Source organism: Anopheles gambiae, chromosome 2, assembly GCF_943734735.2.
Source record: "Anopheles gambiae chromosome 2, idAnoGambNW_F1_1, whole genome shotgun sequence".
Lineage (NCBI taxonomy): Eukaryota > Metazoa > Arthropoda > Insecta > Diptera > Culicidae > Anopheles > Anopheles gambiae.
Window position 1 is genome coordinate 11,674,931 of NC_064601.1, and position 24,087 is coordinate 11,699,017.

The window sequence follows — 24,087 nt, forward strand, 5'->3', positions numbered from 1 at the left end:
TATTTTCTATACCTTATTTTCATTAGCGTACGTACGTCCCGAGGGTGGGATTTTTTCTATCATATTTGCAAGGGTTTATTTACAAATGATGTACTATACAATCTTCCATTGCAGTTGAGAGTGTGTTGTGTGTGAATTTAAGATAAATGTCCTCACGCAACTCTTGCTTGTCGCTCCTATTCCTCTATTCTGTACTCGCCCTATGACTTCGGAGGCACTCTAAATTGGTATGCATTTAGAGTTGCACTTTTTTTCCTACATTACAATATGCTTTCTTACGCCGCTAGATGTGTGTTAGCTTTATTTATCTAAACTCTCCAAACCTATACCCGTTTCACGTGGCCTGTTTTTATCGGGTTTAGAAGTTGCCTGGAAAAGGGGCTGATTTTGTTTGCTGGCGCTGCAGAAACACTAAACACTTACAATACGTTTCCAACTAGACACTGTTTTGGGGAGCCACTATACACACTACACTGCAAACATGCATTGCACTTGGTGTTGTAATTTGAGCCAATTTATTCATATTGCATTGCAATACTTACAAAATTTCTGCCTGAATCCATACGTTTGCTTGCTTCTCTACCTCTCTCCCTCGGCGTGTTTTGTATTCTACATCATGCAACATCAAATTCTCAACTCTAAACATCCATATTATGCGGGATTATTGATGGAATTGTTTGATCTGGGTATTTTATACAGCTTCATCTATTATCACTACAATACGTGCATCGGGTTTGCTTTTTTATGAAATAGCTGATGGGAAAAAACAGCGTTAAATGTTACAAACAGCAATACTTCTGAATACTGTTGATACTAGGACCAACGAACAAACTCTACATTTAAACCGAATTGTGCGTCTTTGCGTGTTAAACTGAAAGATGTATTTAGTATATCAATAATAATGCATGTTGGAATCTGCTCCAAAAAAAAAACAAACTCAAACCACAAACAGGTGAGGTGATTATTGCCAGGTTTGTATACACACACACTCTTTTGCCTACATATTAAACGATCTTCACGGCCGTTACTTGCACTAACATATGGGCTAAGAAAAACACACATTCCCTATCATATTTTTTGCTTTCGATATCTCGCAAGCATGGTTATGCTATTGCATTATAATTGCACTACCAATCATTGGTTGGTAAATTATTGAAATAAAAAAAAAAATGCTGCATAAAAATCAATGCTATTTCTTTCTGCTTCGATTCATGAAACCGACCGACAAAGCTGTCAACTTTAGGAAACTTAGGCCACTTTTGTAATTTTGGGAAGTTTTAAAAAGTGTATGATACTAAAAAACGGGGGTCGTATACCTGCCACTCTATTCACCGATGACACACAATCTATCTAGCTATAGTGTATCTAGCTAGCAACATTGCCGTGTAAAAGGTCCGCTTTTTACGTCTTTCGATTTCCGTCACAGTGCCCAGATGCATGCATGAACTAGTCCCTAAAGCATGGCCTATCGACGATAAACGTAATGTGTTCTTATAGTATCTAGACTTTATCCTTTCTATTGTTAGCTTAATTCATAAACACAGTTAAATGTAGTAAATGACCATCCACAAGGGATGCTGGTTTGCATGAGGGGCACAGAGCGAGGACTTCTACAAAATAATACATAACTGAACGGACACAACAGCATGCGTAAACACATGCCTGTGTGTATGTGTACGCCCACAAATGCATGGTTGCTGTTGTTGTTGTGCACATGTTAATCACTTAAACAGCAGAATTGTTAAAACTTAAAAATAGTCTTTGGTTTCATTTCGAAATGTTGATTTCTTCACCTTCACTACCCCGATGTGTGTGTGTGTGTGTTTGTTTGCTCATATATTCCGGGGATAGAGTGTCAATAGCTCGTCACCAAGAAAAAGCTCTCGAAACCCTGTGCTGCAGGGTTTTACAGTGTCCTTGGATACCAAGAAGCTCTTGACGTTTGGATGGGGAAAAGAAGAAAGAATACGAGCTTATCACTGTGCCTCTGACGACTGTTGTTGTTGCTGCTGCTGCTGCTGTTGGGAGGCTGGTTGTTTCCGCTTGTCAACTAGCTTAATATCGTGTAGCTGCAGGTCGTTCTTTGAGATGGATGCAAACTTGATCATCGACTGGGTGGAAACCTGCGGCACGTGACTGAGATCAAGCCGCGTCAGGGCATCACACTTTGCCAGATGGTCAAGCGATAGTTCCGTGATCAGCTTGCAGCAACTCAGGTCTAACTCGACCAGCGTTTTGATGGCCGCTGGCGACGTACCGATCTGTGCGATTGCCGCATCCGTAATGCGCTGGCACGAGCTCAGATCGAGATGCGTCAGGTTCGGCAGCCCTTGGGTGATGTAGCGCAGCGCCACGTCCGAGATGTCCGCCCCGGCCACCTTTAGCATTTTCAGGTTGCGCAGCCTGGACTTCGAATCGGCTAGCCCGGGGCGCGAATCTTTCGGCGGGGAGAGAATCTCCCGGATGGCGAAATCGTTCAGCCCAGCAATAAAGCTCAGATCCAGCACCTGTAGCGGCGGGCACATGCAGGTGTGCAGCCCCAGCACGGCCTGTATGTGTGTGCCCTGCAGGGAGAGATTCTTAAGACCGGGAATGCGCGATATTAGCCACGTAACTTGCCGCTTGCCCAGCCCTATCCAATCCATGATCAAATGTTCGGGCTGGCGGCGCACTATCGCCGACAGCAGGTTCGGCGATAGCTTGTACTCTGCGCAGTTCATCCGCTTCCAGAGCGATGGATCCACGGCTATGTTAGCCCACGTCTTGCACACCATCGTACAGGTCACGAGCGTTTCCGGGGGTAGGTAGCGAAACACAGCCAACAAACAGGGAGCGTCCAGCGCGTAGTTCCCGGACAAAGACATCGTCGGCGTGTGCGCCACCGAAGCCGGCCGGATCGGGTACAGCGGCTTCTTCATCGGTTTCGTCGACGTGCTGTGTATCTGATGCGCCAGCTGCATTCGCTGGGAGGACTTTTTCCTCGGAAGCGAACCACCGTGACTGTTCTTCGCTTCATTGCCATCCGCAGCACCTGTACCGGTTCCACCGCTATGGTGATGTGTGTTTATGGCACCGCCTTCATCACTCTTTCTTCGCTTCACCGCAACACCGTCCGCTGACGCCGCACACGACGATGACAGCGCCTGCTCGCGCTGCATCTCACGGCCATCTTTAATGACGCTGGTTGCATGGTGATTCGCCGGATAGCCATGATTCGGATGATGATCCAATGGTTCGTCCTTTACCTCCACCTTCATCGAGCCGCCGCCCATCGCCGTGCCCGCACCCGGGGAGGAGTTCAGCGAATGGTGCATTTTCTTGCCCACCCCGGAAGCGTCATATTCCGACCCGCTGGACATATCTTCGTCCTTTATCTTGGGTTTTCGCTCGAACAGGATGTTGCCACCTTTACTCCCTACAATGACCGCACTGCCAGACACCGCAAAATCGTACAGCATATCGTCCTGGAAGCGTGGTGCCCTCGGAGCGGAAACGTTCGCTCCCGCCATCATACCATCACCCGTACTGTTCATCGAACCTTCGCCGCCACTTCCCGCCCCACCATGCCCGCTGCCACCTATCCGACCGAACTCGGCATTGTGGGCTGAGGATGCGTCGCTGCTGCACGACATGCGCCGTATGTCGGAAGATTTTTGCCGCGCTCGGAAGTGTCGAGGCTAAAATGAAGAAAAAAAGGAAAGATTAACAAATGTCCTTTCAATTCAACAGATCCACGAATTGTGTCACGATCTGTCTTACCCGGTAGTCCGTATTTTTGCCCGACTTACAGCACGACGGACACTCCCAGCTGTTCGGCAGATCGTCATTCACGATGCCCTGCGCCTCCGGGGCAGCACGCTGCGCGCAGTCGGGGTGCGAAATCTCGTAACACACCGAACACTCCATCAGCGCGGACGGGCCCTCCTGCATCTGGGCCTGCAGTTTCGCTTGCGCCGGCGCCATTATCGGCGCCTGGCGCCATCCGTCCAGATTGCAGTGAATGCACTGCGCCGTCACTGGCAGCATCGGCTGCAGACACTGGCGCATCATGCACGTTTGCTTCGCCCGCCCCGGCCCGCCAAACTTCACCATATCGAGGCAGAAACTACACTCCCCGCAATCGGACCGCTGACAGGCTTCGCAGTTTTTGCATCGTGTCCGGCGCCTGCGCGGTCCGTTACCACCACCGTCCCGTTTCTCCCCACCGTGCCCACTGTTGCCGGTGCCGTGCTTTTTGTATGGTCCGCGGCCCACCCCACTCGACGGTAGACGGTTGCCGCTGGTTGGCTGCGGCGACACAAAGTTCCGATCGTCACCGTTGCCGTGATGATGGTTGTTGTACCTTGCCGGCGGTCCCATCGTGGTACCCCCGTTGGAGCTACCGATCGGCGAACGCGAAGTGCCGTTTGCATCACCGTCGGCCGTCTCACCGGACTGCTCCCTACTACGCGGCACCGCATGACTGTGACGACTTTGGGAATGATTTTGCTGCTGATCCTGCTGCTGCTGCTGCTGCTGCTCTACAATGACCTGCCGATGTGGCTGTTGTGCGTGTGGAGATTGTAAATGTGCTTCCGCTACACTTTCACTTCCACCATTCCCCATTCGGTTGTCACCATTTTTGTTTCCCTCCTGCTGCTCCACCTCCTGCAACCGTTGCCGCTCATGGTCCGCATTTCTTCGACGGTTTTCTGCCTCCTCAACGCCCTCCTCGTCGTCCTCCTCGTCCTCATCGCGGTCCCGTCGGCTATCGCGCGGTCCCTCGTTGTCGGTCGTACGGTTTCCTCCACCGTCGCCCGAATAATACTCATAGTGCTCCCGGATGTACGAATTGTTGCTGACGTTCAGGTCAGGATGCAGCACCGGCACACCGGTCACAGCCAGCTCCGGAATGTCCTTACAGTGCCGCTCGACCAGCGTCCGCACGTCCTTGATCAGTGCCACCGGGTCCTTGATTAGCTCTGGCACGTTTTTCTTCTGCGCGGGCAGGTCGTACAGGTACATCACGATGTCCTTCAGCCCGAACAGCTCGTAGTGCGTCAGATGCACGTGCGGCTTACCGACCAGCTCGTGCTCCCGGCCCGGTTCGCCCTCCAGATGCGAATGGCCGAGCAGCGTGTACACGTACTTCGCCAGCACGTACCAGAGCATCTCGGTGAAGAACGGATAGCGAAACTTTTGCGGCACCTTCGTATTATCCTCGACCTGCGTAATCTTTAGCTGCTTCACGATACCGAACGAGTGCAGAAAATTCCCCCCGAACACGAGCGAATCCGTCGGCGTGTACACGGCGTGTATCCACCCGGTCGGTATGAAGAACGTGTTGCCGGCGGTCAGGTACACCCGGGCACACTTCTCCACCGTGTCGCCGAAGAACACGTCCGACTGCTTGCCGGACAGTACCCACTTCTCGTACAGCTGCAGGTTCTTGTCGGTGGGCGGTATCAGCCAGAAGACCTTGCTGCCGCGCAGTATGTGGTACCAGACGGACGTACCGCCAAAGTCGACGTGAAAGTCGGTGTAGCAGTTCTTCACCGACATCAGACAGTACTTCTGCACCTTCGGGTACATCATGTCGTTCAGCAGGTTGGTCGACTCGACCTGCGATTCCTTCAGCTGCTTCGGCCACACCACATCCACCCAGTCGATCTGGCGCACGATCGCCGGACTCTGCACGTAGTTTTCCAGCTTGGTGTGGGAAAACTCGAGCGAAATCACGTTCAGCAGCTTCTTCTTCACCGGGTCCTCGTAGTACTTCTCCCACTCCTTCATCGTCATCTCGACGTTCTTCTGCGTGTTGACGTCCATCACGTCCAGCATGCGGCGCGACCCGACGCACATCCGGACGTCGCTGATGGAGAAATTGGCCGTCGGCACCTGCAGCCCGAGACCGGTTTTCTCCTTGAACAGTAGCGGAATGTTGAAGCCATTATGTTGCAAAAACCTGAAGGCAAAACGGGAGCATAAAAAAAAACTAACGTAAGAGTAATGTCCACATTGTAAGCATGCAAAATATTTCACAACAAACAGTATATCAAATAGGCTACCAGGGAGGAACTTATCGAACAAAAATGAACTTAGTTTTACCACCGACATACTCCTACTGCAACTTCGCCTTATTCCGCGCAAGGTGCGACTCGTTTTTAATTAGCATTATTTGCCTAAACAAGCGCGGTCAAACCGGCACAAGCCCCAGCCGGGATTTAATCAGGTCAACAATAAATATTAGGACACCGTTCTGGTGACCGCACATCATGAGCCAATCTGTGCATCTTCGTCGACCCACAGAGAGGAGTCTTGACCCGGTTCAGATTTTTTTCCAAAGGCACGAACCACACAACCTAAATGCATTATCGCGTGCAACTTCACCATGGTTCCAAATTGGGAAGCAATAGTTGGTGGTTTGTTTTCCTTGCAAAACCAAAAAGTTTGTCCACAAAAAAAGGTGACGCCCGTCCGCAAATTCCCCAACCAAATAAAAACAAAAAAGCGCAACCCAAAGTTGTCATAAAATTGAAAATGTATAGAGGTCATGTTTTGCTCGCCTCTTTCTCTCGCATGCTCCATTCCGTTTCGTCCGAGGAACGGTTTGGAAAAGGATGAACGAATTCTTTTGCGCCGTGCCCACGGTTACGCCTGACAGCACACACCACTTTCTGGCAAAACACGTGCTGGCGGCGGTACACGGGCTGGAAGGAAGGAAAGAAGGATATAAGTGAGTGGAAGGTTTTTGACAAATCGTTCACACAGATTGCGGCCGGTTTGTTGGACATGCTGTGCTGACAAGCGCACGAGAGAGAGCGCATGTTGGTGCGCGATACGTTATCGATTTTCATTAATTGAAATTTACTAAAAATTTAATCACTAATAATTACATTCACGTCCCGCGCAGAGTCCGCGCGCAGGGAGTTTAATTGATGCGAATAACTTAATCAAGCCATTGCTCTTTGGCGCAGAAGGTGGTTTCTCACAAACAGTAGCGGCAAGAACCTCGGTGTTATTAGATTCGTATATGAATTCAGCTTTTTATTCAGCTCAACTTTTCTGTGAGGGCTTTTGGAACATTTTTCAGTTTTGCGGCCATTTGCAAATGTATCATGTTCGTTTCGGTTCTTTCCTTCGCAAGCCAGCCTCGTGATTCAACACCGCAAGCTTCTCTCACCGTAAATTAGGTAAGTTTGAAACCCACTTATGGAACCACTTTCGCCCTCAAAGTAGGCAGTTAGAGAAGGGCAACATATAAGAGGGGGGAAAAAACAAGAAGAATAAAGATGAGAGAGCGACCGTACAACACCATCTCCGTCCGACAGTTATCCCATTTTCGTGGAATTGCCATGAAACGAGAACGGCGGGCGTTCGTTCAGGAAAAACCTTGAAAGGAGGAAGTAACCATTTCGAATAGATGGGTAACCTTTCTAGAGAAAAGCCGACACACGGGTACGGAGAAGAAATCATGGTTGGTTTCACATTAGGAAACAAGAAAAAATGCATTCGTACGCTTTGCACCGCAACTCTTGGCAAGAATTGATAAAGCTACCTAAGGAGAAATTAAAATAGGAAATCTGAAGTTGGGTGATTGCTGCAGCAGCACACACTTGTCAGTTCTAATCACACCGAAGCGGGACCTGCACCTAACCAAATTCGTGGCACGTTTCAGCTGCCTCGTGGTGGAAGGTTCACGTGTATACCGGTGTACACTACTACTACTGCAAAACGTCTTTAGCCTTCGAAAGACACCAACCATAACGTAATTTTCGCATACAACCGTACCACCACCACCAATGGAAACGCGAAGGCCATTAGACCGGAAAAAAGATCAACCGGCTACAACCCGCCCCCCTCCCCCCCCCCCTCCGCACACCCTACTCTACTTACCCGACGGTTAGATTTTCGCCTTTCATCTCGCGCACCATGCCGGACTGGGCGAATCGTGGCGATTCCAGCTTTTCCGCCACGCTGAATCCCCGCGCCCCTTCGTAATCATCGTCGCCGAGCGTCCAGTCGTCCGAGTACAGCTTCTTCTGTTTGCGTTCGCGCTGTGGATGAAAAGGGACAAGAAAAAGGGAAAACCAAAATCAATGCAAACTGCCTGTGCTGTCCACTAGATGGTTTCGGGGGGCTTTTCCAACCACATTGTTGTGGTTCCTTCACTCTCTCGTAAAAAAGTGTCGCCTGACAGTTTTGACGTATTAATAGTACCTTTTCCTGGGGACACGAAACGGGGGGCACCAACCAACGCCTACTGTAAGCGGCATTAAAACGGATGCTTTTTTTAAAGGGAAGAGAAAACTCAACAAGCTAAACAAGACACGCGGCAAAAAGGGTAACCGTGATTACAAGCAAGCACATGTGTATTTGCTACTGCTGCCCTTCGATCACCTACGTCATGGCCTCCCCCGTTTTACTTCTTCTTCTCACATGGTCGGGGCGGTTTGTGTACCGTCCCCTCCTGGCGGGCAGACGGCGGCCGAGCCAGTGGTGCAATTCGTGTCTTAATCCCGGCCACAGTGCGCCGCCGTTCGTGCGCCGGACGGGCAGGCAATTTTATGACCGTGAAAAGTGAAAGTCATTCCTCAGCTGTTTCTTGTTCAATTGACGGTCGGTGGCGTTTTTCATACTTGGGGCAAGAAAACTCCCCCGTCACTACACCACACATATGTTTGTTGCGGACGAGTGAAGACGAGTATCAAGTGCTAAAAACAGTTTAAATCATTACCGTTTGATACATAAAATGGGCTTTCACGTACCAGTGCGGTGTTTGTTATCTTCTGATGTCGAACTAACCAAAAATGAGTATTTCTATATTACAATCTTACAATTATTTTAGAGCCGATCCCGTGGTACAATGTATTGAAGTTCTTAACAGATCTACAGATGTTTCGAAACAAATACACACCCAACAACTACACTCACTCCCAGAAGTGATTCGATGAAGACAGTTTCTAACGAAATTCCCGATTGGAAATGCTTTAAAAAAAAAAGGAATATCCAAAATATATTTAAAGAAAAGTCCCAACAGCCACACAGATAAAGTACGTCTATAAAAGACGAGAGATGGTCGTGCGAGGATATATCGAAGGTTCCAAAATTGCGAACCTCCAAAAACCTGAACCTGAACAAACCGGTTTCGTAAGCCTGTTTTAGGGCATATGTTGGTTGACGGCAACAGGCGTCGGCTTCAAATAAAAACCTCTCGCGCGTAGCCAATATTCTAGCGGCAGTACACGAGATTACGCGCCGCCTTTGGAAGCGCATCTGCCTATGTGTGGCACACCTACTACTCTACTTGTTGTTACTGTTAATAAGGCATTAACAGGCAGTAAAAAAGGGATGATTCTGCCCTTCCTGGCTGGTGATGATTATGCTCACACACACACACACACACGCACGCAGAGACATTTGGTATTTTTAGATTTTTGCTGCATTTTCCCATTACACTGAAATCGATAAAACCCTTGGTAAAGAGATTCCCCCCCCCCCCCCCCACCCTACAACAAACATCGATCGGGATGATGTCGGGTTGGGGGTTGTATCTTTCATGCCTGTGCTGGAACTTGTTACAGCGGGGAAATGGTCGCTGGTTTTACGCGTCGAAAAGTAAACAAAAGCGAATGGGAAGGGGGGGGGGCGGAGTGGGGCGTAGCGCACACGGTGCAAAGGGAGCACATACCGGGAACCGGGGGCCACACCACTTGAGGCCCTTCGGCGCAACACGAAAGCGATGGGGGCCTGTATATCTCGAGTTCGAGTTCTCGTGTATTGGTGCGATGTGCCGGGGGGGGGGTTTGGCTATGTGTTGGTAAGTGTTTGCCATCGTTCGTGTTCTAGATACGGGGAGAAGCTAATCTTATCTATCGCACGCGGATTTAACGGATACGGATTTGGCAAAGTATTTACAAGGGGAAATTTAAAAGGGTTCAAACATCGCCTAATTTAATGTGATCCTTTTGATGAAAATGCATAAAACAGCGTCACCTGCCAGCGATAATCGCGCACCAACCGGTTTGCTCACCAAAGTGTCGAGTCGGCATTATTATCAATCGATAATTAAGATACGCTTAGCCAATATAGGGGTTGTACGAAGAAGCGGTGGAGTCACCATGACATCCAATTTTTTTTGTCCATCATTTTGTATTGCTCACACAGGGAGGGCACAGTAAAGTTTGACATTGCCACACGTGAGGAAGTTTGTCGGGGAACAGCAGCTTTGAAACAGTTTACTTTTCCAACCGGCGGCTGGGAGAGTGTGATTTTCGTGAAACGTCATTTAACGCTAACATGTGACTCTTGAAGGTTTACCGATTTTTCCACAATAACATCATACAATAATGACAATAGCAGCTCTATGCTACACAGCACACATATATGTTTATCTGAGGCATACAAGCAAAAGGTAAAATGAAACACCTATCACCATTACGTGTTACATGCAAATCAACATACATAATAAACATTACATAAGTTTTATGATTTCACCTTTACTTAAAATCATAATTCACCATTATATCTTAGCAAGATATTAATGAAACTTGTTCGTAACAGAACGTTATAGATGCTAAAGTGCTTTTAAGCAGTCTGCAAACAATCATGACCTATCTCCTACTATCAAGTTCCTGTCAATTTCATTTGCACTCGGTAAAATTGCTTCCATTCTTTCCACCGTTCAAGTGTGTGTGTGTGTGTGTACCGAAAACAACGTATGAAATATTCATTTCCATCTCGAGAAAAGCAACAAAAAAAACTAGGACTAAAGACGATTTCATTCTTTCGCTTTTTTTTCTATTTCTATTACACATCCTCATCATCATCCTTGTTGGGGTGAGCAGCCGAGGGAATGATCAATACCTGTGCCGGAGGGGGGGGGGAACATGGGCTAGGAAATCATTCCATCTTAGCAGCCGGCCGGTCTCCCCTACTCGTCTGTGTGGCTGGGAGAGAACGAACGAGCAAACGGAGAAGAGAAGCTCTAGAACAAGGGCAAAAAACAACCAGCAAACCGGACTGCCAAAGGAAGCTGCTGCGTCCGAAGACACGCCGCCGTACACACGCTCTGGAGCCAGCCGGGGGGGTGGGGGGGGGGAGGTACATTTCGTTAAATTCAAACCCATCGAAAGAATGCGCTGCGCTTCCCCAGACCGGCCAAAAGCAAACAAAAAAAAAGCAGGCCAAAATGCTTCGCTCACCCACATTCGCACGCTGACGGCACAAAAGAGACAGAGTGTGTGTGTGAGAGCGAGAGAGAACAAGAGACAGGGGAGAATGTATACACGCGTGCGCTGTCCGTTGCGCGTTTATTCGCGCGTCTCTTGACTCGCGCGAAACGCACCTATTGGCATCCTTTTTATGCCGCTTGCCGAATTGCAAACATTACCCGGAATGAAGGGCTGCTCCTGTCTTTATCCTTTTTTTCTCTTTTCTTCACTCGTAGAACGGAACGCGCTACCCCGCAAAAGAGAAAGAGAGAGCGAGAGAGAGAGAGAGAGAGAGAGAGAGAGAGAGAGAGAGAGAGAGAAAGAGTCTAAACACTCCTCGAAGAAGCAGGTAGAATGCCGCCGATCCAAACGAAACAAGAAGCGATAGGTGAACGGCGCGCAACCCAGCAAATGGTATGAAATCATCCCCACAAACACACACACACGCACACGTGCGCGCTCTTGACCATATTTTTCGCGTCATCAGCAGGATATGTGTTTACAGGGACAGCGGGAGGCTCCTAGGGGGGAGTTTTGGGAGGATAAATGTTAGGGAATGACCAACCAAGCTGTTTCGAGAGCGCGTCATCATGCGCTTATTGTCGCTCCGTTTCATGTGTGCTTTTCGTTGTTGCAAACATCACACACACACACACAGCGCCACGCTTAGCACACGCTTTTCTGCGCTTTCGTCGTGTGCTTCTACTAGCGCAACACAACACAATTCCGTTCGCAGCAAGTGTTTCTCCCTCCAATTCTTAGCCAAAAACTTACGCAGAGCATTGGTGTATCGCTCCATGCGGGTTTAGACGTTTGGAGGGCAGTGTTCAAACGGAAAGTGGAACACTTTTTCAAAAAGTTGCGACCCACCGGAGCCACGCTGCCATTACATTGCGCGGTTACTGATTCAGCAATACAGCCACTAAACCTCCTTTTACTTTTGCGTCTCCCGTCCAGCTCGGCTGCTCGCGAGAAGTCGACCAGCAAGGTAAAAAGAGATCTTCCCTTCCCTGCTGGCCTTCCCGAGTGGAGTATAGCACTGAAGTACTTGCCCTAACACATCACCACTCTACCGGCGCGTGCCCCCCCCCCCCCCTTCGAGAAGTCTTTTTTTTTTTTGCCAAAAAAGAACTAACCATGATGTGGTGGGTTTTCATTTTATCTCACGTTTTCACCTCATTCAAGACGCAGGAGAAGTCTCTTGCTGACGACTTTCCAAAGACGCGTACTTAACGCGCATTAGATGCCATCCAACACGTCAAACCAGTGGTCTGGCATGAATGGAAGAGCAAGGGATAAAAATTTGCCTATCGTTCCCTTTCCCCGGACATCGTTCGACCCGGAAAGAGAGAGAGAGAGTTAGAGAGAGAGGCAAAATGATGTTGTAGTTTGATTTCCTTCGTGTTCCTTCGGTACGATCCGAAAATAAACCACATGCCATGCCGGCGGCGGCGGCAGCGGTGGGGCCCACCACCGTGTGGATTGCGTACGCGGAAAGGATTTGCAACAGTAGATGACTGTTTAATCCGCCACTCTCCTGATGTGGTTTGATTGCAACTATGCCGATACAATTTATCGATAACAAACATATTGCCACACACACGCGTGCGAAGAATGCCATGATTGGGAAAGATTATTTTCATTTAAAAAAAAAAGTATGCCACATCCAAGCAAGCAAAGTCAAGCACACCACACAACTCACGGCCAACTTTGGCGAGCGCAAGACAAACTAGAACGCTTGGCGGCAGCTATTTCTGGAACCTGCGATCGGAACAACTTTTCCGCCAGGTGTGTGCGGAGCAGCGCGTCTTGAGTGTGTGCCTGTGTATGTGCAAATGTCCCACATCCGGCGGGAAAGATGATGTCTTATCGTGCAATGTTCATCTGCACCAAACGGAGCGCGTGTGTTTTCCATTCCGCAGAACGATTGGGGCGGCCTAGAACACCTTCCTGCGACGTGTCCGATCTGCACGCCACCGTCACTTCCGTCAGGGGAAAGGAGCCAAAACCTAACTTTGCTCATATACACTGACTGGAGCTACTCATACATTTTTGCGTTGGCGATAACCCCTTTCTCTACCCAATTTGTAATGGTCGTGATGGGTGCGTTTTCCCTCCCTTCGCTAACTCACCAGTTGTCTGCGACTTTTCGATGGCGATATCGGCGGCACCTTATCGGATGACATCGTGCCGCACGTTTTTTACGTACGCTGCCGCTCAACCAAACGAAGCCAACGTGCCGATGTGTTGCCGTGGTTTGTTAATGATGGCAAATGATGATAACGATGACGATGACGACGGTTGCTTATCTGAGCCCTTTTTTTGTAACTCGTAGTTCTTGACGCTTCAGTACACGCCACCACTATCGCCGCTTTTCGGTTACACGATGCACACAGACACACACCACGGTCCGTGGTCTGATTCACTTGCACTGAACTTGCCACACGGTAGTTAATTAATTTAACTTATTTTCCACCGACTGGCGCTAGACTGGCGCTGGACTGGCCACTATTCCAGCAGCTGTGTAGGGGCAAAGGTGCCGAGCGCCATCCTGGCATATGTTGTTACTTTGCTGCTGACGTCACACATGCACACGCGCGCGCACACACACACAACCGCAGAGACGATTCACAACAAAACTCGAACACGGTGACATTTACGTTTCACGCACTTGCTCTTCACGCTCTTTTGTCTCTTTAACAACAACACAATGCACGTACACACACACACATACACGCACACCTGCTGATTTATGCCGTCCGTTTTCTTCCTCGTGCTCGCGCTTCTTCGCGAGCGTGTGCACTCTTTTTATCACTTTGCTCCAGTTACATGCCTCTGCCGCTCTTGTTTCACCCCACTTCCTTCAACCACTTTATGGCAGCACGGCACACTGTGATGACGGATGATGATTGTTTATGCTTTCTTTCTGCACACAGTGGGTCGCGCCGATACCGACTATAGCTTCAACGACGAGAACGACGCATCACACCACATACACACAAACACGCACGGTAGAACCACCTAGAGATGCAAGGGAAAAGGGAAGAGAAAGAACCGAATGAGATGAGGAAAATGCTGTGAATGCGTAAGCCCTGCGAAAGAGAAGACCACCGACGACAACAAGGAAAGAGACGTAGGCGGAGGAAAAAGGCAAACGCAGCGCAGCCCCGAATATACGTGTAAACGTGCATTCCAATAAACTGCACCCTTGACACTTTCTGCTTTTTCTTCTTCTGCTCTCGCTTCCCTCTCGCTGTGGTGGTGGTAAACGATACCAAACGGAGGAACAAAAAAATACACGACACACACACACACGCGCACACACGCACATGCAGGCGTATGATTTTCTGAGCTATCGTTCTCTTTCGCTCGCTTTTCTTCCCCGCTTCTTTTGCGTTGCTCCCCACCGTTGTTGCTTTTGCTCTTCACGCGCTTTGCTTCTCACTCTTGCTCGATTCACTTGTCACGGTTGCTGATGATGATGCGGTTGCGTTTCGGTATGGTGGGCCAGAGCCCTCCACTACCCCCCCCCCCCCCCTCCCCACCCCCCTCTAACTCTATTTTCCGTGCCTGTTTTCTTCCCTAATTATGAGCTACCCATTGACACATGGGGAAAAAGGTGGGGCAAAGGTAGTTCCTTCTAGGAGAGGACACACACACACACACACGCGTAATGAAAGATAACACGACATAGAAGCGGCGGCAGCGATTAAAACGTAACAACAGATGAAAATCTATTCCATTTTCCGCCCAATCATATCACATTAGCTCTACACACACACACGTACACTACCCGTTCAGCTTTCGACACAACCGTGCACAGCACACACAGGCTTGAGCGAGCTCTAGAAGGCTACAGACCAGTGTGCCTGCAAAGTGGTGCGCTGGCTGGCTGGCTGGCTGGCTGCTGGTGACCGGAAGCCCTAGCTCGACCGCAACCTAAACCAATCACTCTGCGGCGGGGAGATATGCCGAAAGACCACCACCATCACCACGAGTCTAAAACGCGCATTCACTTTCAACGCGCTCCGTGCGGTGCGCGGTGCACTGTTGATTGCGTTTTGCTGCCCCGACAAGTGAGACCAGACCTACCACTGCGATGTATAAATGGCGGCCGATTCTGCTGCTGCTGCTGCTGCTGAAAAACCGCACCACAGAACGCATCCCAGATGAGCCGTCGCCTTCCTTGAGCTGGCACGCACACGCCCGTACTGAACGGAACCGTTTCGACCGGGAAGACCTCGAGCTGCGCTGCGAGCGAGTTTCGGTGCGTTCGGATACCGCGAAGATGACGTCATCGGCGACGGTGGTACGGTGGTGCGTGCGCATCGCACGCGGTGGTCAAAAGTTTTGATACCGTGCTTTACCGCATCGGGTAACCGCTTGCTTAAAGTAAGTGGATATTTATGTGTAAAATCGTAAGTCACTTTTTTGTTTTGAATGTGCAATTTTTAAAAATGCGTTCCATTTTCTAATCACAATATTAACGCAATCCAACGGCATCTAATAATGTATCCGCTCGCACGCTCCCACTGTGCCGTTTGTTCGGGGTTTGTTTCGTCGTTTTCGGACTACCCGCGCCGCGCGTTTCCCTCTGCAGGAGGAAAAGAAGCGCAGGCACGATTTGCGGGCGGTACGTGCAGGCGCAAGACAGAAAGAGAGATACACATTCACTTTTCTGCCACTTCTCGAAACCACACAACGCACACAGCGCGCGACGCTGATGTTGATGAGGCTCGATGTTACGGCGGGAGGAGGAAGGCTACGGTGCGGTGCGACGAGAGCACACTATTCACAGCACAATCACCATCGCCGCTGCTGCCTCCACTGCAACCTCCACCACCACCGCCAACAACTCCCCTACTGGCGCCGCTTCAACCTTCCATCATTCATGAACACGCCGCACTCATCGCTTGAAAATTCTGCCGTCGTCGCCGTGGTCGCAGTTGGCCATTTGCAGGCTGATGCTGCTACACCACTTATTGCTGCTGCTGTTGATTTTTTGTGTTGTTGCTGCCTTTTTCACTCACGCACTTTTTGCCACACACTGAACCGTGCGCGTGCATGGGTGTGTGTGTGTACGTGTGCCCGCGTGATAAATAATAAAACTAATTACGTTTTCCCTTTGTTTAACGCTTACACACACACACGCGCCTACCTACCCACCCGTACGGGGTCACATTTTCATCGAACCACCAGCGATTAATCGTAAACACGCTGCCTGCAACACCGCACAGAGCACAAAAAAAGGTATGCACCCGGATGCCCGCAAGCCGGGGGAACAGAGCGCTGAAAACGGGAAAAAATCTGCAGCTATGTCGTCGAAATTGCACCGACGCAGCGTACGGTTTCACGTGTGTCCGCCCGGATTCACCGAAATCGACTGAGAGCGAAAAAACGATCGCCTTCTCTTTTGCGGGTAATTTTTACCCCCGTCGAACGACGAGCGACGCTCTCGGCGAACATTTCTCTCTCGCTCTCGCTCTCCTTCTGATGTGTCGCTCCCGGTTTGCGGTGTTTCGTAGTGGATTTTTTTTCTTTCTTCCAGAAGCGGCGAACTTACGTTCGGTTCTGGCGGATAAATTTTACACAATTAATTCCAAAAAATCAGTCAGAAACATTCAAGAAGCATTTAAATTTATTCCTTACTGGCTTACGGACCCTATCGAAAGGACAACATTGTAAAAAGAAAAAAGAAGAAACAAGACACCGCTTATTTTCCTTACATTAATTTTTCTTCGCGCAAATCACGTTAGAGCACGCCAAAAACTGTACAGCATGATTACTTAGGATTGTTACATGACAAAGAGAAGCTCGCCTTTGCATCCGTCTAAAAGCTACATTTCAATGTCCATCGTGGCCGGATCTGGCGCTGCTGATCCCTGCGGCCAGCCCGCGCCGCTCCCGTCCGGCTCAAAATCCAAATCCTCGTCGTAATCGGGCAGATCCGGCAGTGGTTCGTCACTGATGGCCATCGAGTCTGGCGCAGCTTCGCTGTTATTGTTATTTTTCATCGCTTTCCGCTCCTCACGCTCCCGTTCCTCCAACTGTTGGGCAACCTTCGAGAGCACGGACTGCACGCGCTCCTGGGGCGGCTGCCAGATCATCAGCGCAGTGCACGGCTTTTCGATGCGCTGCAGCAACGCTTTGGGCAAGATTTCGCCCCGGCCGTCCAACCGGCGCACCTCCTCGCAGATCGCGATGCGCTGTGCTTTCTTTAACCGTTCCTCCAGCTCCTGCGGCGACATGCACACGTGGTACGCGTCCGCGTCGTCCGAAACGTTGCCCGCATCGCCCAGCAGCATGTCCTCTTCTCGGCTGGAGTGGGCACGAGGGTCAGCTGTGGACGTCTGCGTACGGATGTCGTGTGCGGTGTATTCGGTGGAAAGGTGCAGATTGTTGAAATGCGACGACATTACTTCCTCGGTGAGAAATTGCTTCGATGGACTGGTGGAGAACGGTAGTAGGGAAAAAAGCGTCACTCGGCTGTTCTCCACACTCTTCAGACGAACGTGCAATACTTACATTGGGATGACGTCGGGATCGGGCTTTCGTTTTCTGAGTTCCGGCAGGAAGGAGACCGGCGCGGGTCCAAACGATGGTGGACTGCTACCGGATGGCATCTGGGGGATGGGCGAGGGTGGTCCCGTGATGGGGCTTGGTCGGATAACTGCATTGAATTCCATCACTTGCCCCGGTTTCATCCCGTACGACCAGGGCATTTCGGCAAAGTTGAACGGTGCACCCGTAGGCGACGGCATTATTTGTGATGGCAGTATGCTCGGATTTCTAAAATGTATACAGTGGGTAAATAGAGAACCGAAAAACGCTGCACAGAACAGTTAACGAATGCTGCACTGATCGAACCTGATCTTGAGGGGAGAGATCCGCTTCGTTCCCTGGTAGAAACTAGAATGGGATGCCATCTCGGTGCGTCGCCGAGCGATGGTGTGTCCTTGTATGTGTGCGTAGTTATGGAAATCCAACCCCGTGGAAGGTGCTCGCACGTTCCAGAACTTTCCCGCAACTGCCCGAACTATTGTATGGCGCTTTTCTTTATTTCAAACATAAATAAACACAGTAAAATTCCACAAATTGTTCGGAGCACGCAAAAAAGTATGGATTTTTCTTTGCCTTTTTTGTTTTGTTGTTTTTTCTTTGACGTGCTGCAGCAATGGTAAATATTGTGAGACCAGTGCGGCCAGATTATACGCTTCACTCTGGTCACTCTGCCCACGGGGCAAGGCGAGCTTTCGAGAGACAGAAACGTCAATAACCGTCACAAAAACTTAAAAAAAACCGTCACCAGTGAGGGAAAATCGCACTGATTTGGAGGGCTTGGCGACGGATTTTTAAGTAGTAGTAGATTTCCACGTTTCGATCGAGGGCTTTTGAGGGTGGCCGCCAGAAAGATCGCCTTGCCCTGTGGGCAGAGTGACCAGAGTGAAACGTCAAACGGCGTTTTAATTTCAAAACATTTTCGTACAACAGTTCCGCGCTTTCCCATGGCAACTGACGTTTCGTCGAATGTACAACGGTCCTCGTAAAACGATGCTCAGTGCAATATAGGAAACAAGCTTTATTGCGTGTTTTCCTTTTAGTGTTATCCTTTTAATATGTCGATCGGCTGCTGATTTAATGTGTAAAGTGAGGTTTTAATTGCGCACAATGGCGGACTCCCCGCGTAGCATACTCGTCCGGCTGGAGCAGCTGAAACAATGGCAGGAGGAGCAACAGCGCGTCCTGCTGGAAAAGCATCTCGCCCAGCAGCAGCTACTGGAACGGGAGCAGCAGAAAATGTACCAAGTGTTGGGACTGCGGCAGCACTCGCTCGATAATGCCGGTGATGACGGTGGTGGCGAGGAATCGTACGCGGAAGATGACAGCGAGCCGGAATACGAGGAGACAAATCTACAGGCGCAGCTAGCGTCCGAGCGGTTACAGCAGCAAGCGGCGTCCGGCAGGGATGATACGACCGTATTCGATTCGGAAAATGAGCAACCGACAGCCGAACAGGCGCAGGCTTTGCAAAAGACGAAAAACGTCCCAAAAAAGCGTTTCTTGAAGCGAGGCGAAGGATTGCGTGCCAGGTTTAAAGTAGATCCGGATAAGTTTAAGCTAGAAAATTTACCTAAATACAAATTTGCTAACCATAACAGAGAGAGAAGCAATCGCAAGGGTGAACCCCGGCAGCAGCAAAGTGATGGCGTTAGTTCGTCGGCTCCGAAAGCCTCTCGCGCGTCAGGCAGCAAACAGGGAAAGGTGGAAGTAAAACCACCACCGGTCGAGAAAAAACTCCGCAACAAGAGTGACCAAGGCATTGTGCTGGACATTAACCGGGTGCAGGATAAAAAGCTCATTAGCACGCGACGCATGGGTGGATCACTTCCTACGATCAATGCCGAGGCGACTACGCAGGACGCGCACACGAACGAGACCGATCAGATGTTGGCTGACAGAGTGAAACGGTTTTCAGTTACAGATATGATCGAAAAAATAGTTGAAAAACCACCCGCAAAGCCGAATCTGCCGTGGAAGAAAAGGCTTCTCGATCCAGCGGTTCCACCCAAGGTGTCGAAAGAGCAGCGTGATCTAAACTTTTTCGAACTGCTCGAGAAGAAGGTAGTAGGTAAGAATTTTAGCCCCAACTCGAGTAGCATACTCCGCTTTATAGCGGCAAACGAGTCAACCGCGAACGAAGAAACGCTTACAAATGACGAAAGTATGTACGAGCCGACTGCAACCGGTACGGCACTGGTACGCCAGGAGGAAGTTATTGTGAAGGATCGGCTTTCTCCGCCACCATCACGAGCAGACCTTAAGGAGGATGACTCCGATGAAAGCGATGATGACCGGGCACACGTTCACTTTGCTGAGGATGGTTCAAAATGTAGCGCGGGAGAGGACACGGACGTTACCGAACACGAGACGTACCACCGCATGCAACGAATTACGTCTAGCAAAATGTCCACACCAAATGATAAAATGATTACACGTTCTGAATCGCACGAACAAACAGGCCAAGCTAGCGAAAGTGACGAGGAGGAGGAAGAGGATGAAGAGGAGAAGGGGCGAACTAAAGAATGCGCTGAAGACGATGACGACGACGACGCAACGGTGGACAGTGCCAATGGGCAGTCGGAAACCGAGGACACAACGGTGGCGGGTGTAAACGTTGACGATACCCTTCGCAGCGAGATCCTTGCGAAGAGCGAACTGCTGAAGCAGCGGCTGACCGAACTGGAACGGGAAATCGACAACTATCGACGCGAAAACGCGGAGCTTATACAGGCCAAGCAGGAGCACGAGCTGGAGCGGCTCAAGCTGCAACAGGAACGGGAAGAGCTGGAAGAGCACATGAATGATGAGCGCATCAAGATGGAGGTCTACTTTCACGACGAGCGTATGAAGATCGAAACGGAACGGAAGCAAGCGCTGCGCGAAGCGCAGAAACCAAACAAAAAGGATCGGGAGGAAATTCTGCGCCTGAATGAGGAGCTGGCCGAGATGCGCAAGCAGCAGAAGGAGCGTGAAGCAAAGCACAGTGCGTCGTTGGCGCGGTTTCGGGCGCAGCTGAAAACGGTAGATAAAGAGTTGCAGGAGGTGCGGCTGGAGCTCGAGGTGGCGAAGAAGGACAACCGACGGCTCGAGACGGAAAATACGCGCCTGAAGCGGCAAAACAACAGTCGGATGTTGGTGGAAATCAATCGCAACATTGCCAAGCTGGCAGCCGGCGGTACCGAGCCCGCCGCCGAACGGCAAGAGTCCAAAGAAGTGAATGCAGCCGCTGCGCAGGATAAATCTAAAAGAGGCTTACAACCGAACCGCCCTAAAACGCAACAAGTTGGTGAGTCGAAGGTAAGCAAGGCGTCGGTGCAGGTTGCGAGGGCAAAGGTTACAAGCCATCCGCCGATGCGGGGGAAAGTTACAATGCGTACGAAAGCTGTCCGCATTCAGGAGCAGCAGGAAGGTTTGAGTTCCGAAACGGACGAAAATAATGGAAATAGGTTTTATGCACAACATGATTCTTCTGACGATGATTCCGATCGTCCTGTGAATGGAAATAAGAGTACCGAAGACGAGGGCGATGATGACGATGACGAGGACGATGACGAGGCGATTGGTGAAAATTCCAGCTCGGCGCAGGATAGTTCTGCAGTGCAGTCATCGTACTTCCCTAAGAATCCTGCCGTACGCAAAACGCTCTTTAACGCGGTAAACCTAAACGAAGATACGGCTGTACCACGGCAAGGCTTGGTGCGCAAAGAAAACCCGCTCACGCAGTGTGATCTACTCGACCGGACACCGGAAGCGGCGGAGATGATAAAGAGCATGAAGCGTGAAATCGTGAATGCGGACGGCAGTCGGGACATTTGGTATCCGAATGGCAATTTGAAGAAAATATCAGCGGACGGATTGATCATACGGATGCTGTATTTCAACAAGGACATCAAGGAAACGAATATGACCGAGGGTACGACCAAGTACTACTACTTCGAGACCAATACCTGGCACACGACCTATCTGGATGGGCTGGAAATACTAGAGTTTCCTGAGTAAGTAGCTCACAGTTCGAGTTCTGCATGGTAAAGGACCTTTTTTAATTTGTTTCTCCCCCCCCCCCTTTTAGTGGCCAAACGGAGCACCGTTTCAAAGACGGATCGACGGAGGTTCACTTTCCAAACGGATCTATACGCACAACGAACCCGAACAGTGCAGACATAGCCGAAGAGTGGAAGTATCCAGACGGTACGACGGTAATCATCCGCAAAAACGATGACAAAGAGATAAATCTACCGAACGGGCAGGTTGAGATCCACACCAAGGCCCACAAGCGGCGCATCTATCCAGATGGGACGGTTAAGTTCGTGTACCCCGACGGCAGCCAGGAGTCCCGGTACTCGAATGGACGCATCCGGTTAAAGGATAAAGATGGCCGTTTGATATCCGACACTGGTGGGGGGCCTTAAGCATCAACGTGACACACCGCGGTGACGAGATTTAGACGAGAAAGTGCAAAACCTCCCGCTGGATGGTGGGTTAGCGTATTTGATAGGACTAATTTATTCGTTCGTTTCCGGTGTGATTTGTTTTCCGTTTTTGTACAATAAATTACACCTCTCTGCTCTGAACGCTGGCGGGATGAAGGCTGGCCACTCAGCAGGAACTGGGAAACACACACCGTTCAATCATTCTCACTGTCGCTTCTCAACCTTACCACTAGCGGAACGGCGTGTTAAATGTTGTGCACAATCCGACAAGGTTAGCCTGAAATCGACCGGTTTCATGTGCAGCTCGGTTCCGAACAGCTGCCGCAGACAGTCCCGAGCAGCCTCCTCCACTGCGACCGTCTGGTTCTCTCCGTACCCCGTGCCCAGCAGCTTGCGGTCACTGTAAATGCCAACCTGGTGCGCTGCCAGCAGCGTGTTCCTTCCAACATTGCCGATAAGGCGCGGTTCCGGGTCGGCAAGGCCTCGCTCTTTGCAGTACTCCTGCAGCGTGCGAAGCGGATCGGCTATCTCCAGATACTCGTACAGGTCGCGCTGGTTCAGCTGACCGCACAGGAAGTCGCGCACGAACAGGAAGCAACGCTCATCGCCCGAAGAGCGTTGGAGTGCCGCAACGATGGCTTTCAGCGTCGATGCCAGCAGAGCGTCATCGATGGGGAACTCCGCCGCCATGATGATGTCCTTCGTTCCGAGATGGGCCGATACGTGGGCGAGCTGCGCTTCGCTGGTGAGTGCCTCCCTCACGGAAGCGATAAATTGACGCGGTAAGCGTGGCAGCGCCGTCAACAGGAAAGCCTCTACGTACTCCGCAACCAACTGTTCGCCTTGCGCAATCAGCTCCCTGTTGTCGTGCACGCCTAGCACCGGTTGCTCAATGCCGACTGCTGCCTGTTTGCGCGTTTCCTGCTCGATGAACGATTGATGCGTAAAGGCTTGCTGTAGCACGTTTGCATCGAAGGACTCTTGCAATCGTTTGCCAAAGGCAAAGATTTCTGCACTATAGTTCCAGTCGGAGTGGGACGATCGGGGCAGCGCAGCTTCCGGGCCCATCTTTTCCCGGCGCCGGCGAAGTTCGCGCAACGTTGGTGCCACCCACCGGTGCACATCCCGGTTCCGGTGAATGTCGAATCGTTGAGCCCCTCGGAGCAGCGAGCGTGTAACACTGAACAGCATCATTGTCGGGGGGAAAACACTGCCTTTAATTGCACAAAATCGTAAAACACAGTGTCCGCGTTGTTCCGGCGATCACCGAAACGCAATGTGTTGTTATTTGTTGTTTTTCTGCGCTGTCAATGACAGTTGCATAAGCAGTGCGTTTGACAGTGCTGGCATGAACTGTGGTAATTTGCTGACTTTACCACAGCTGAGTGTCATTTTGGTATTGGACTTTGAATCGGCGCAGGCGGCGGTTCAAAAATATCGAAATGTAAATACGGAAACGCCACACGTTGAAGGGAAACGTTGAGCCGGCGAAGGAAATTAGCCATTTTTTCGGCCGATAAATAGCATTTTGTCAGTTGCTGGTAAGTGTTTTTGACATCGGAGGTATTTGAAAATGTTGTGGACGGAATCAAAGTTGCGCAACATTGTGCTCTGGGCCGCTCGCTACGTGCGACGGTTTTCAGACGCTAGAGCTGTCAACAACCACGTGCAGCTAAAGGGCGCAGCCATCGCGATCCTTCCGAGGACCGAGGTCGGGACGACGACCTCGGGGTGACCGTTGACATACACTTCACTGCAGGCCATCCGCGATAAGAGGTGCGAGCGCGAGCATTAGGGACTAGCGGGCGTATAGGTTTTTTGTATGTAAAGTTTTATTGCGTTGTACATCGTTATTGTAATATAGTGTTTTAAGTACTTTTTATCCTGGTGTTCGGATTGTTTAT

General features: G+C 50.3%; 4 protein-coding genes across 7 annotated transcripts; 1 reads left to right on the forward strand and 3 right to left on the reverse strand.

Annotated features, from left to right (window-relative positions):
- Positions 1-50: 50 nt before the first annotated feature.
- LOC1281229 (jmjC domain-containing histone demethylation protein 1) lies at positions 51-16,592 on the reverse strand. Of its 4 annotated transcripts, none has more exons than XM_061646336.1 (5): positions 16,359-16,592; positions 13,325-14,213; positions 7,876-8,036; positions 3,760-5,944; positions 51-3,677 (listed from the first exon to the last, which is right to left on the reverse strand). In XM_061646336.1, exons 2-5 carry the CDS (start codon positions 13,376-13,378, stop codon positions 1,977-1,979), a joined length of 4,101 nt encoding a protein of 1,366 aa, XP_061502320.1. In that variant the 5' UTR covers positions 13,379-14,213; positions 16,359-16,592; the 3' UTR covers positions 51-1,976. The 4 variants fall into 4 exon arrangements, with proteins under 4 accessions (XP_061502320.1, XP_061502317.1, XP_061502318.1 ...); XM_061646333.1 differs by having other exon boundaries at positions 16,355-16,592; XM_061646334.1 differs by having other exon boundaries at positions 16,351-16,592.
- A 220-nt stretch (positions 16,593-16,812) lies between these two features.
- On the reverse strand, positions 16,813-18,397 carry LOC4577022 (uncharacterized). Its single transcript, XM_001238438.2, has 3 exons — positions 18,060-18,397; positions 17,718-17,981; positions 16,813-17,639 (listed from the first exon to the last, which is right to left on the reverse strand). Exons 1-3 carry the CDS (start codon positions 18,116-18,118, stop codon positions 17,030-17,032), a joined length of 933 nt encoding a protein of 310 aa, XP_001238439.2. The 5' UTR covers positions 18,119-18,397; the 3' UTR covers positions 16,813-17,029.
- Positions 18,398-18,523: 126 nt separating this feature from the next.
- On the forward strand, positions 18,524-22,367 carry LOC1281228 (centromere protein J). Its single transcript, XM_061644510.1, has 2 exons — positions 18,524-21,748; positions 21,823-22,367. Exons 1-2 carry the CDS (start codon positions 18,861-18,863, stop codon positions 22,160-22,162), a joined length of 3,228 nt encoding a protein of 1,075 aa, XP_061500494.1. The 5' UTR covers positions 18,524-18,860; the 3' UTR covers positions 22,163-22,367.
- LOC1281227 (large ribosomal subunit protein mL44) lies at positions 22,233-23,504 on the reverse strand. Its single transcript, XM_321167.6, has one exon. It carries the CDS (start codon positions 23,375-23,377, stop codon positions 22,388-22,390), a length of 990 nt encoding a protein of 329 aa, XP_321167.5. The 5' UTR covers positions 23,378-23,504; the 3' UTR covers positions 22,233-22,387.
- Between the last annotated feature and the right edge of the window lie 583 nt (positions 23,505-24,087).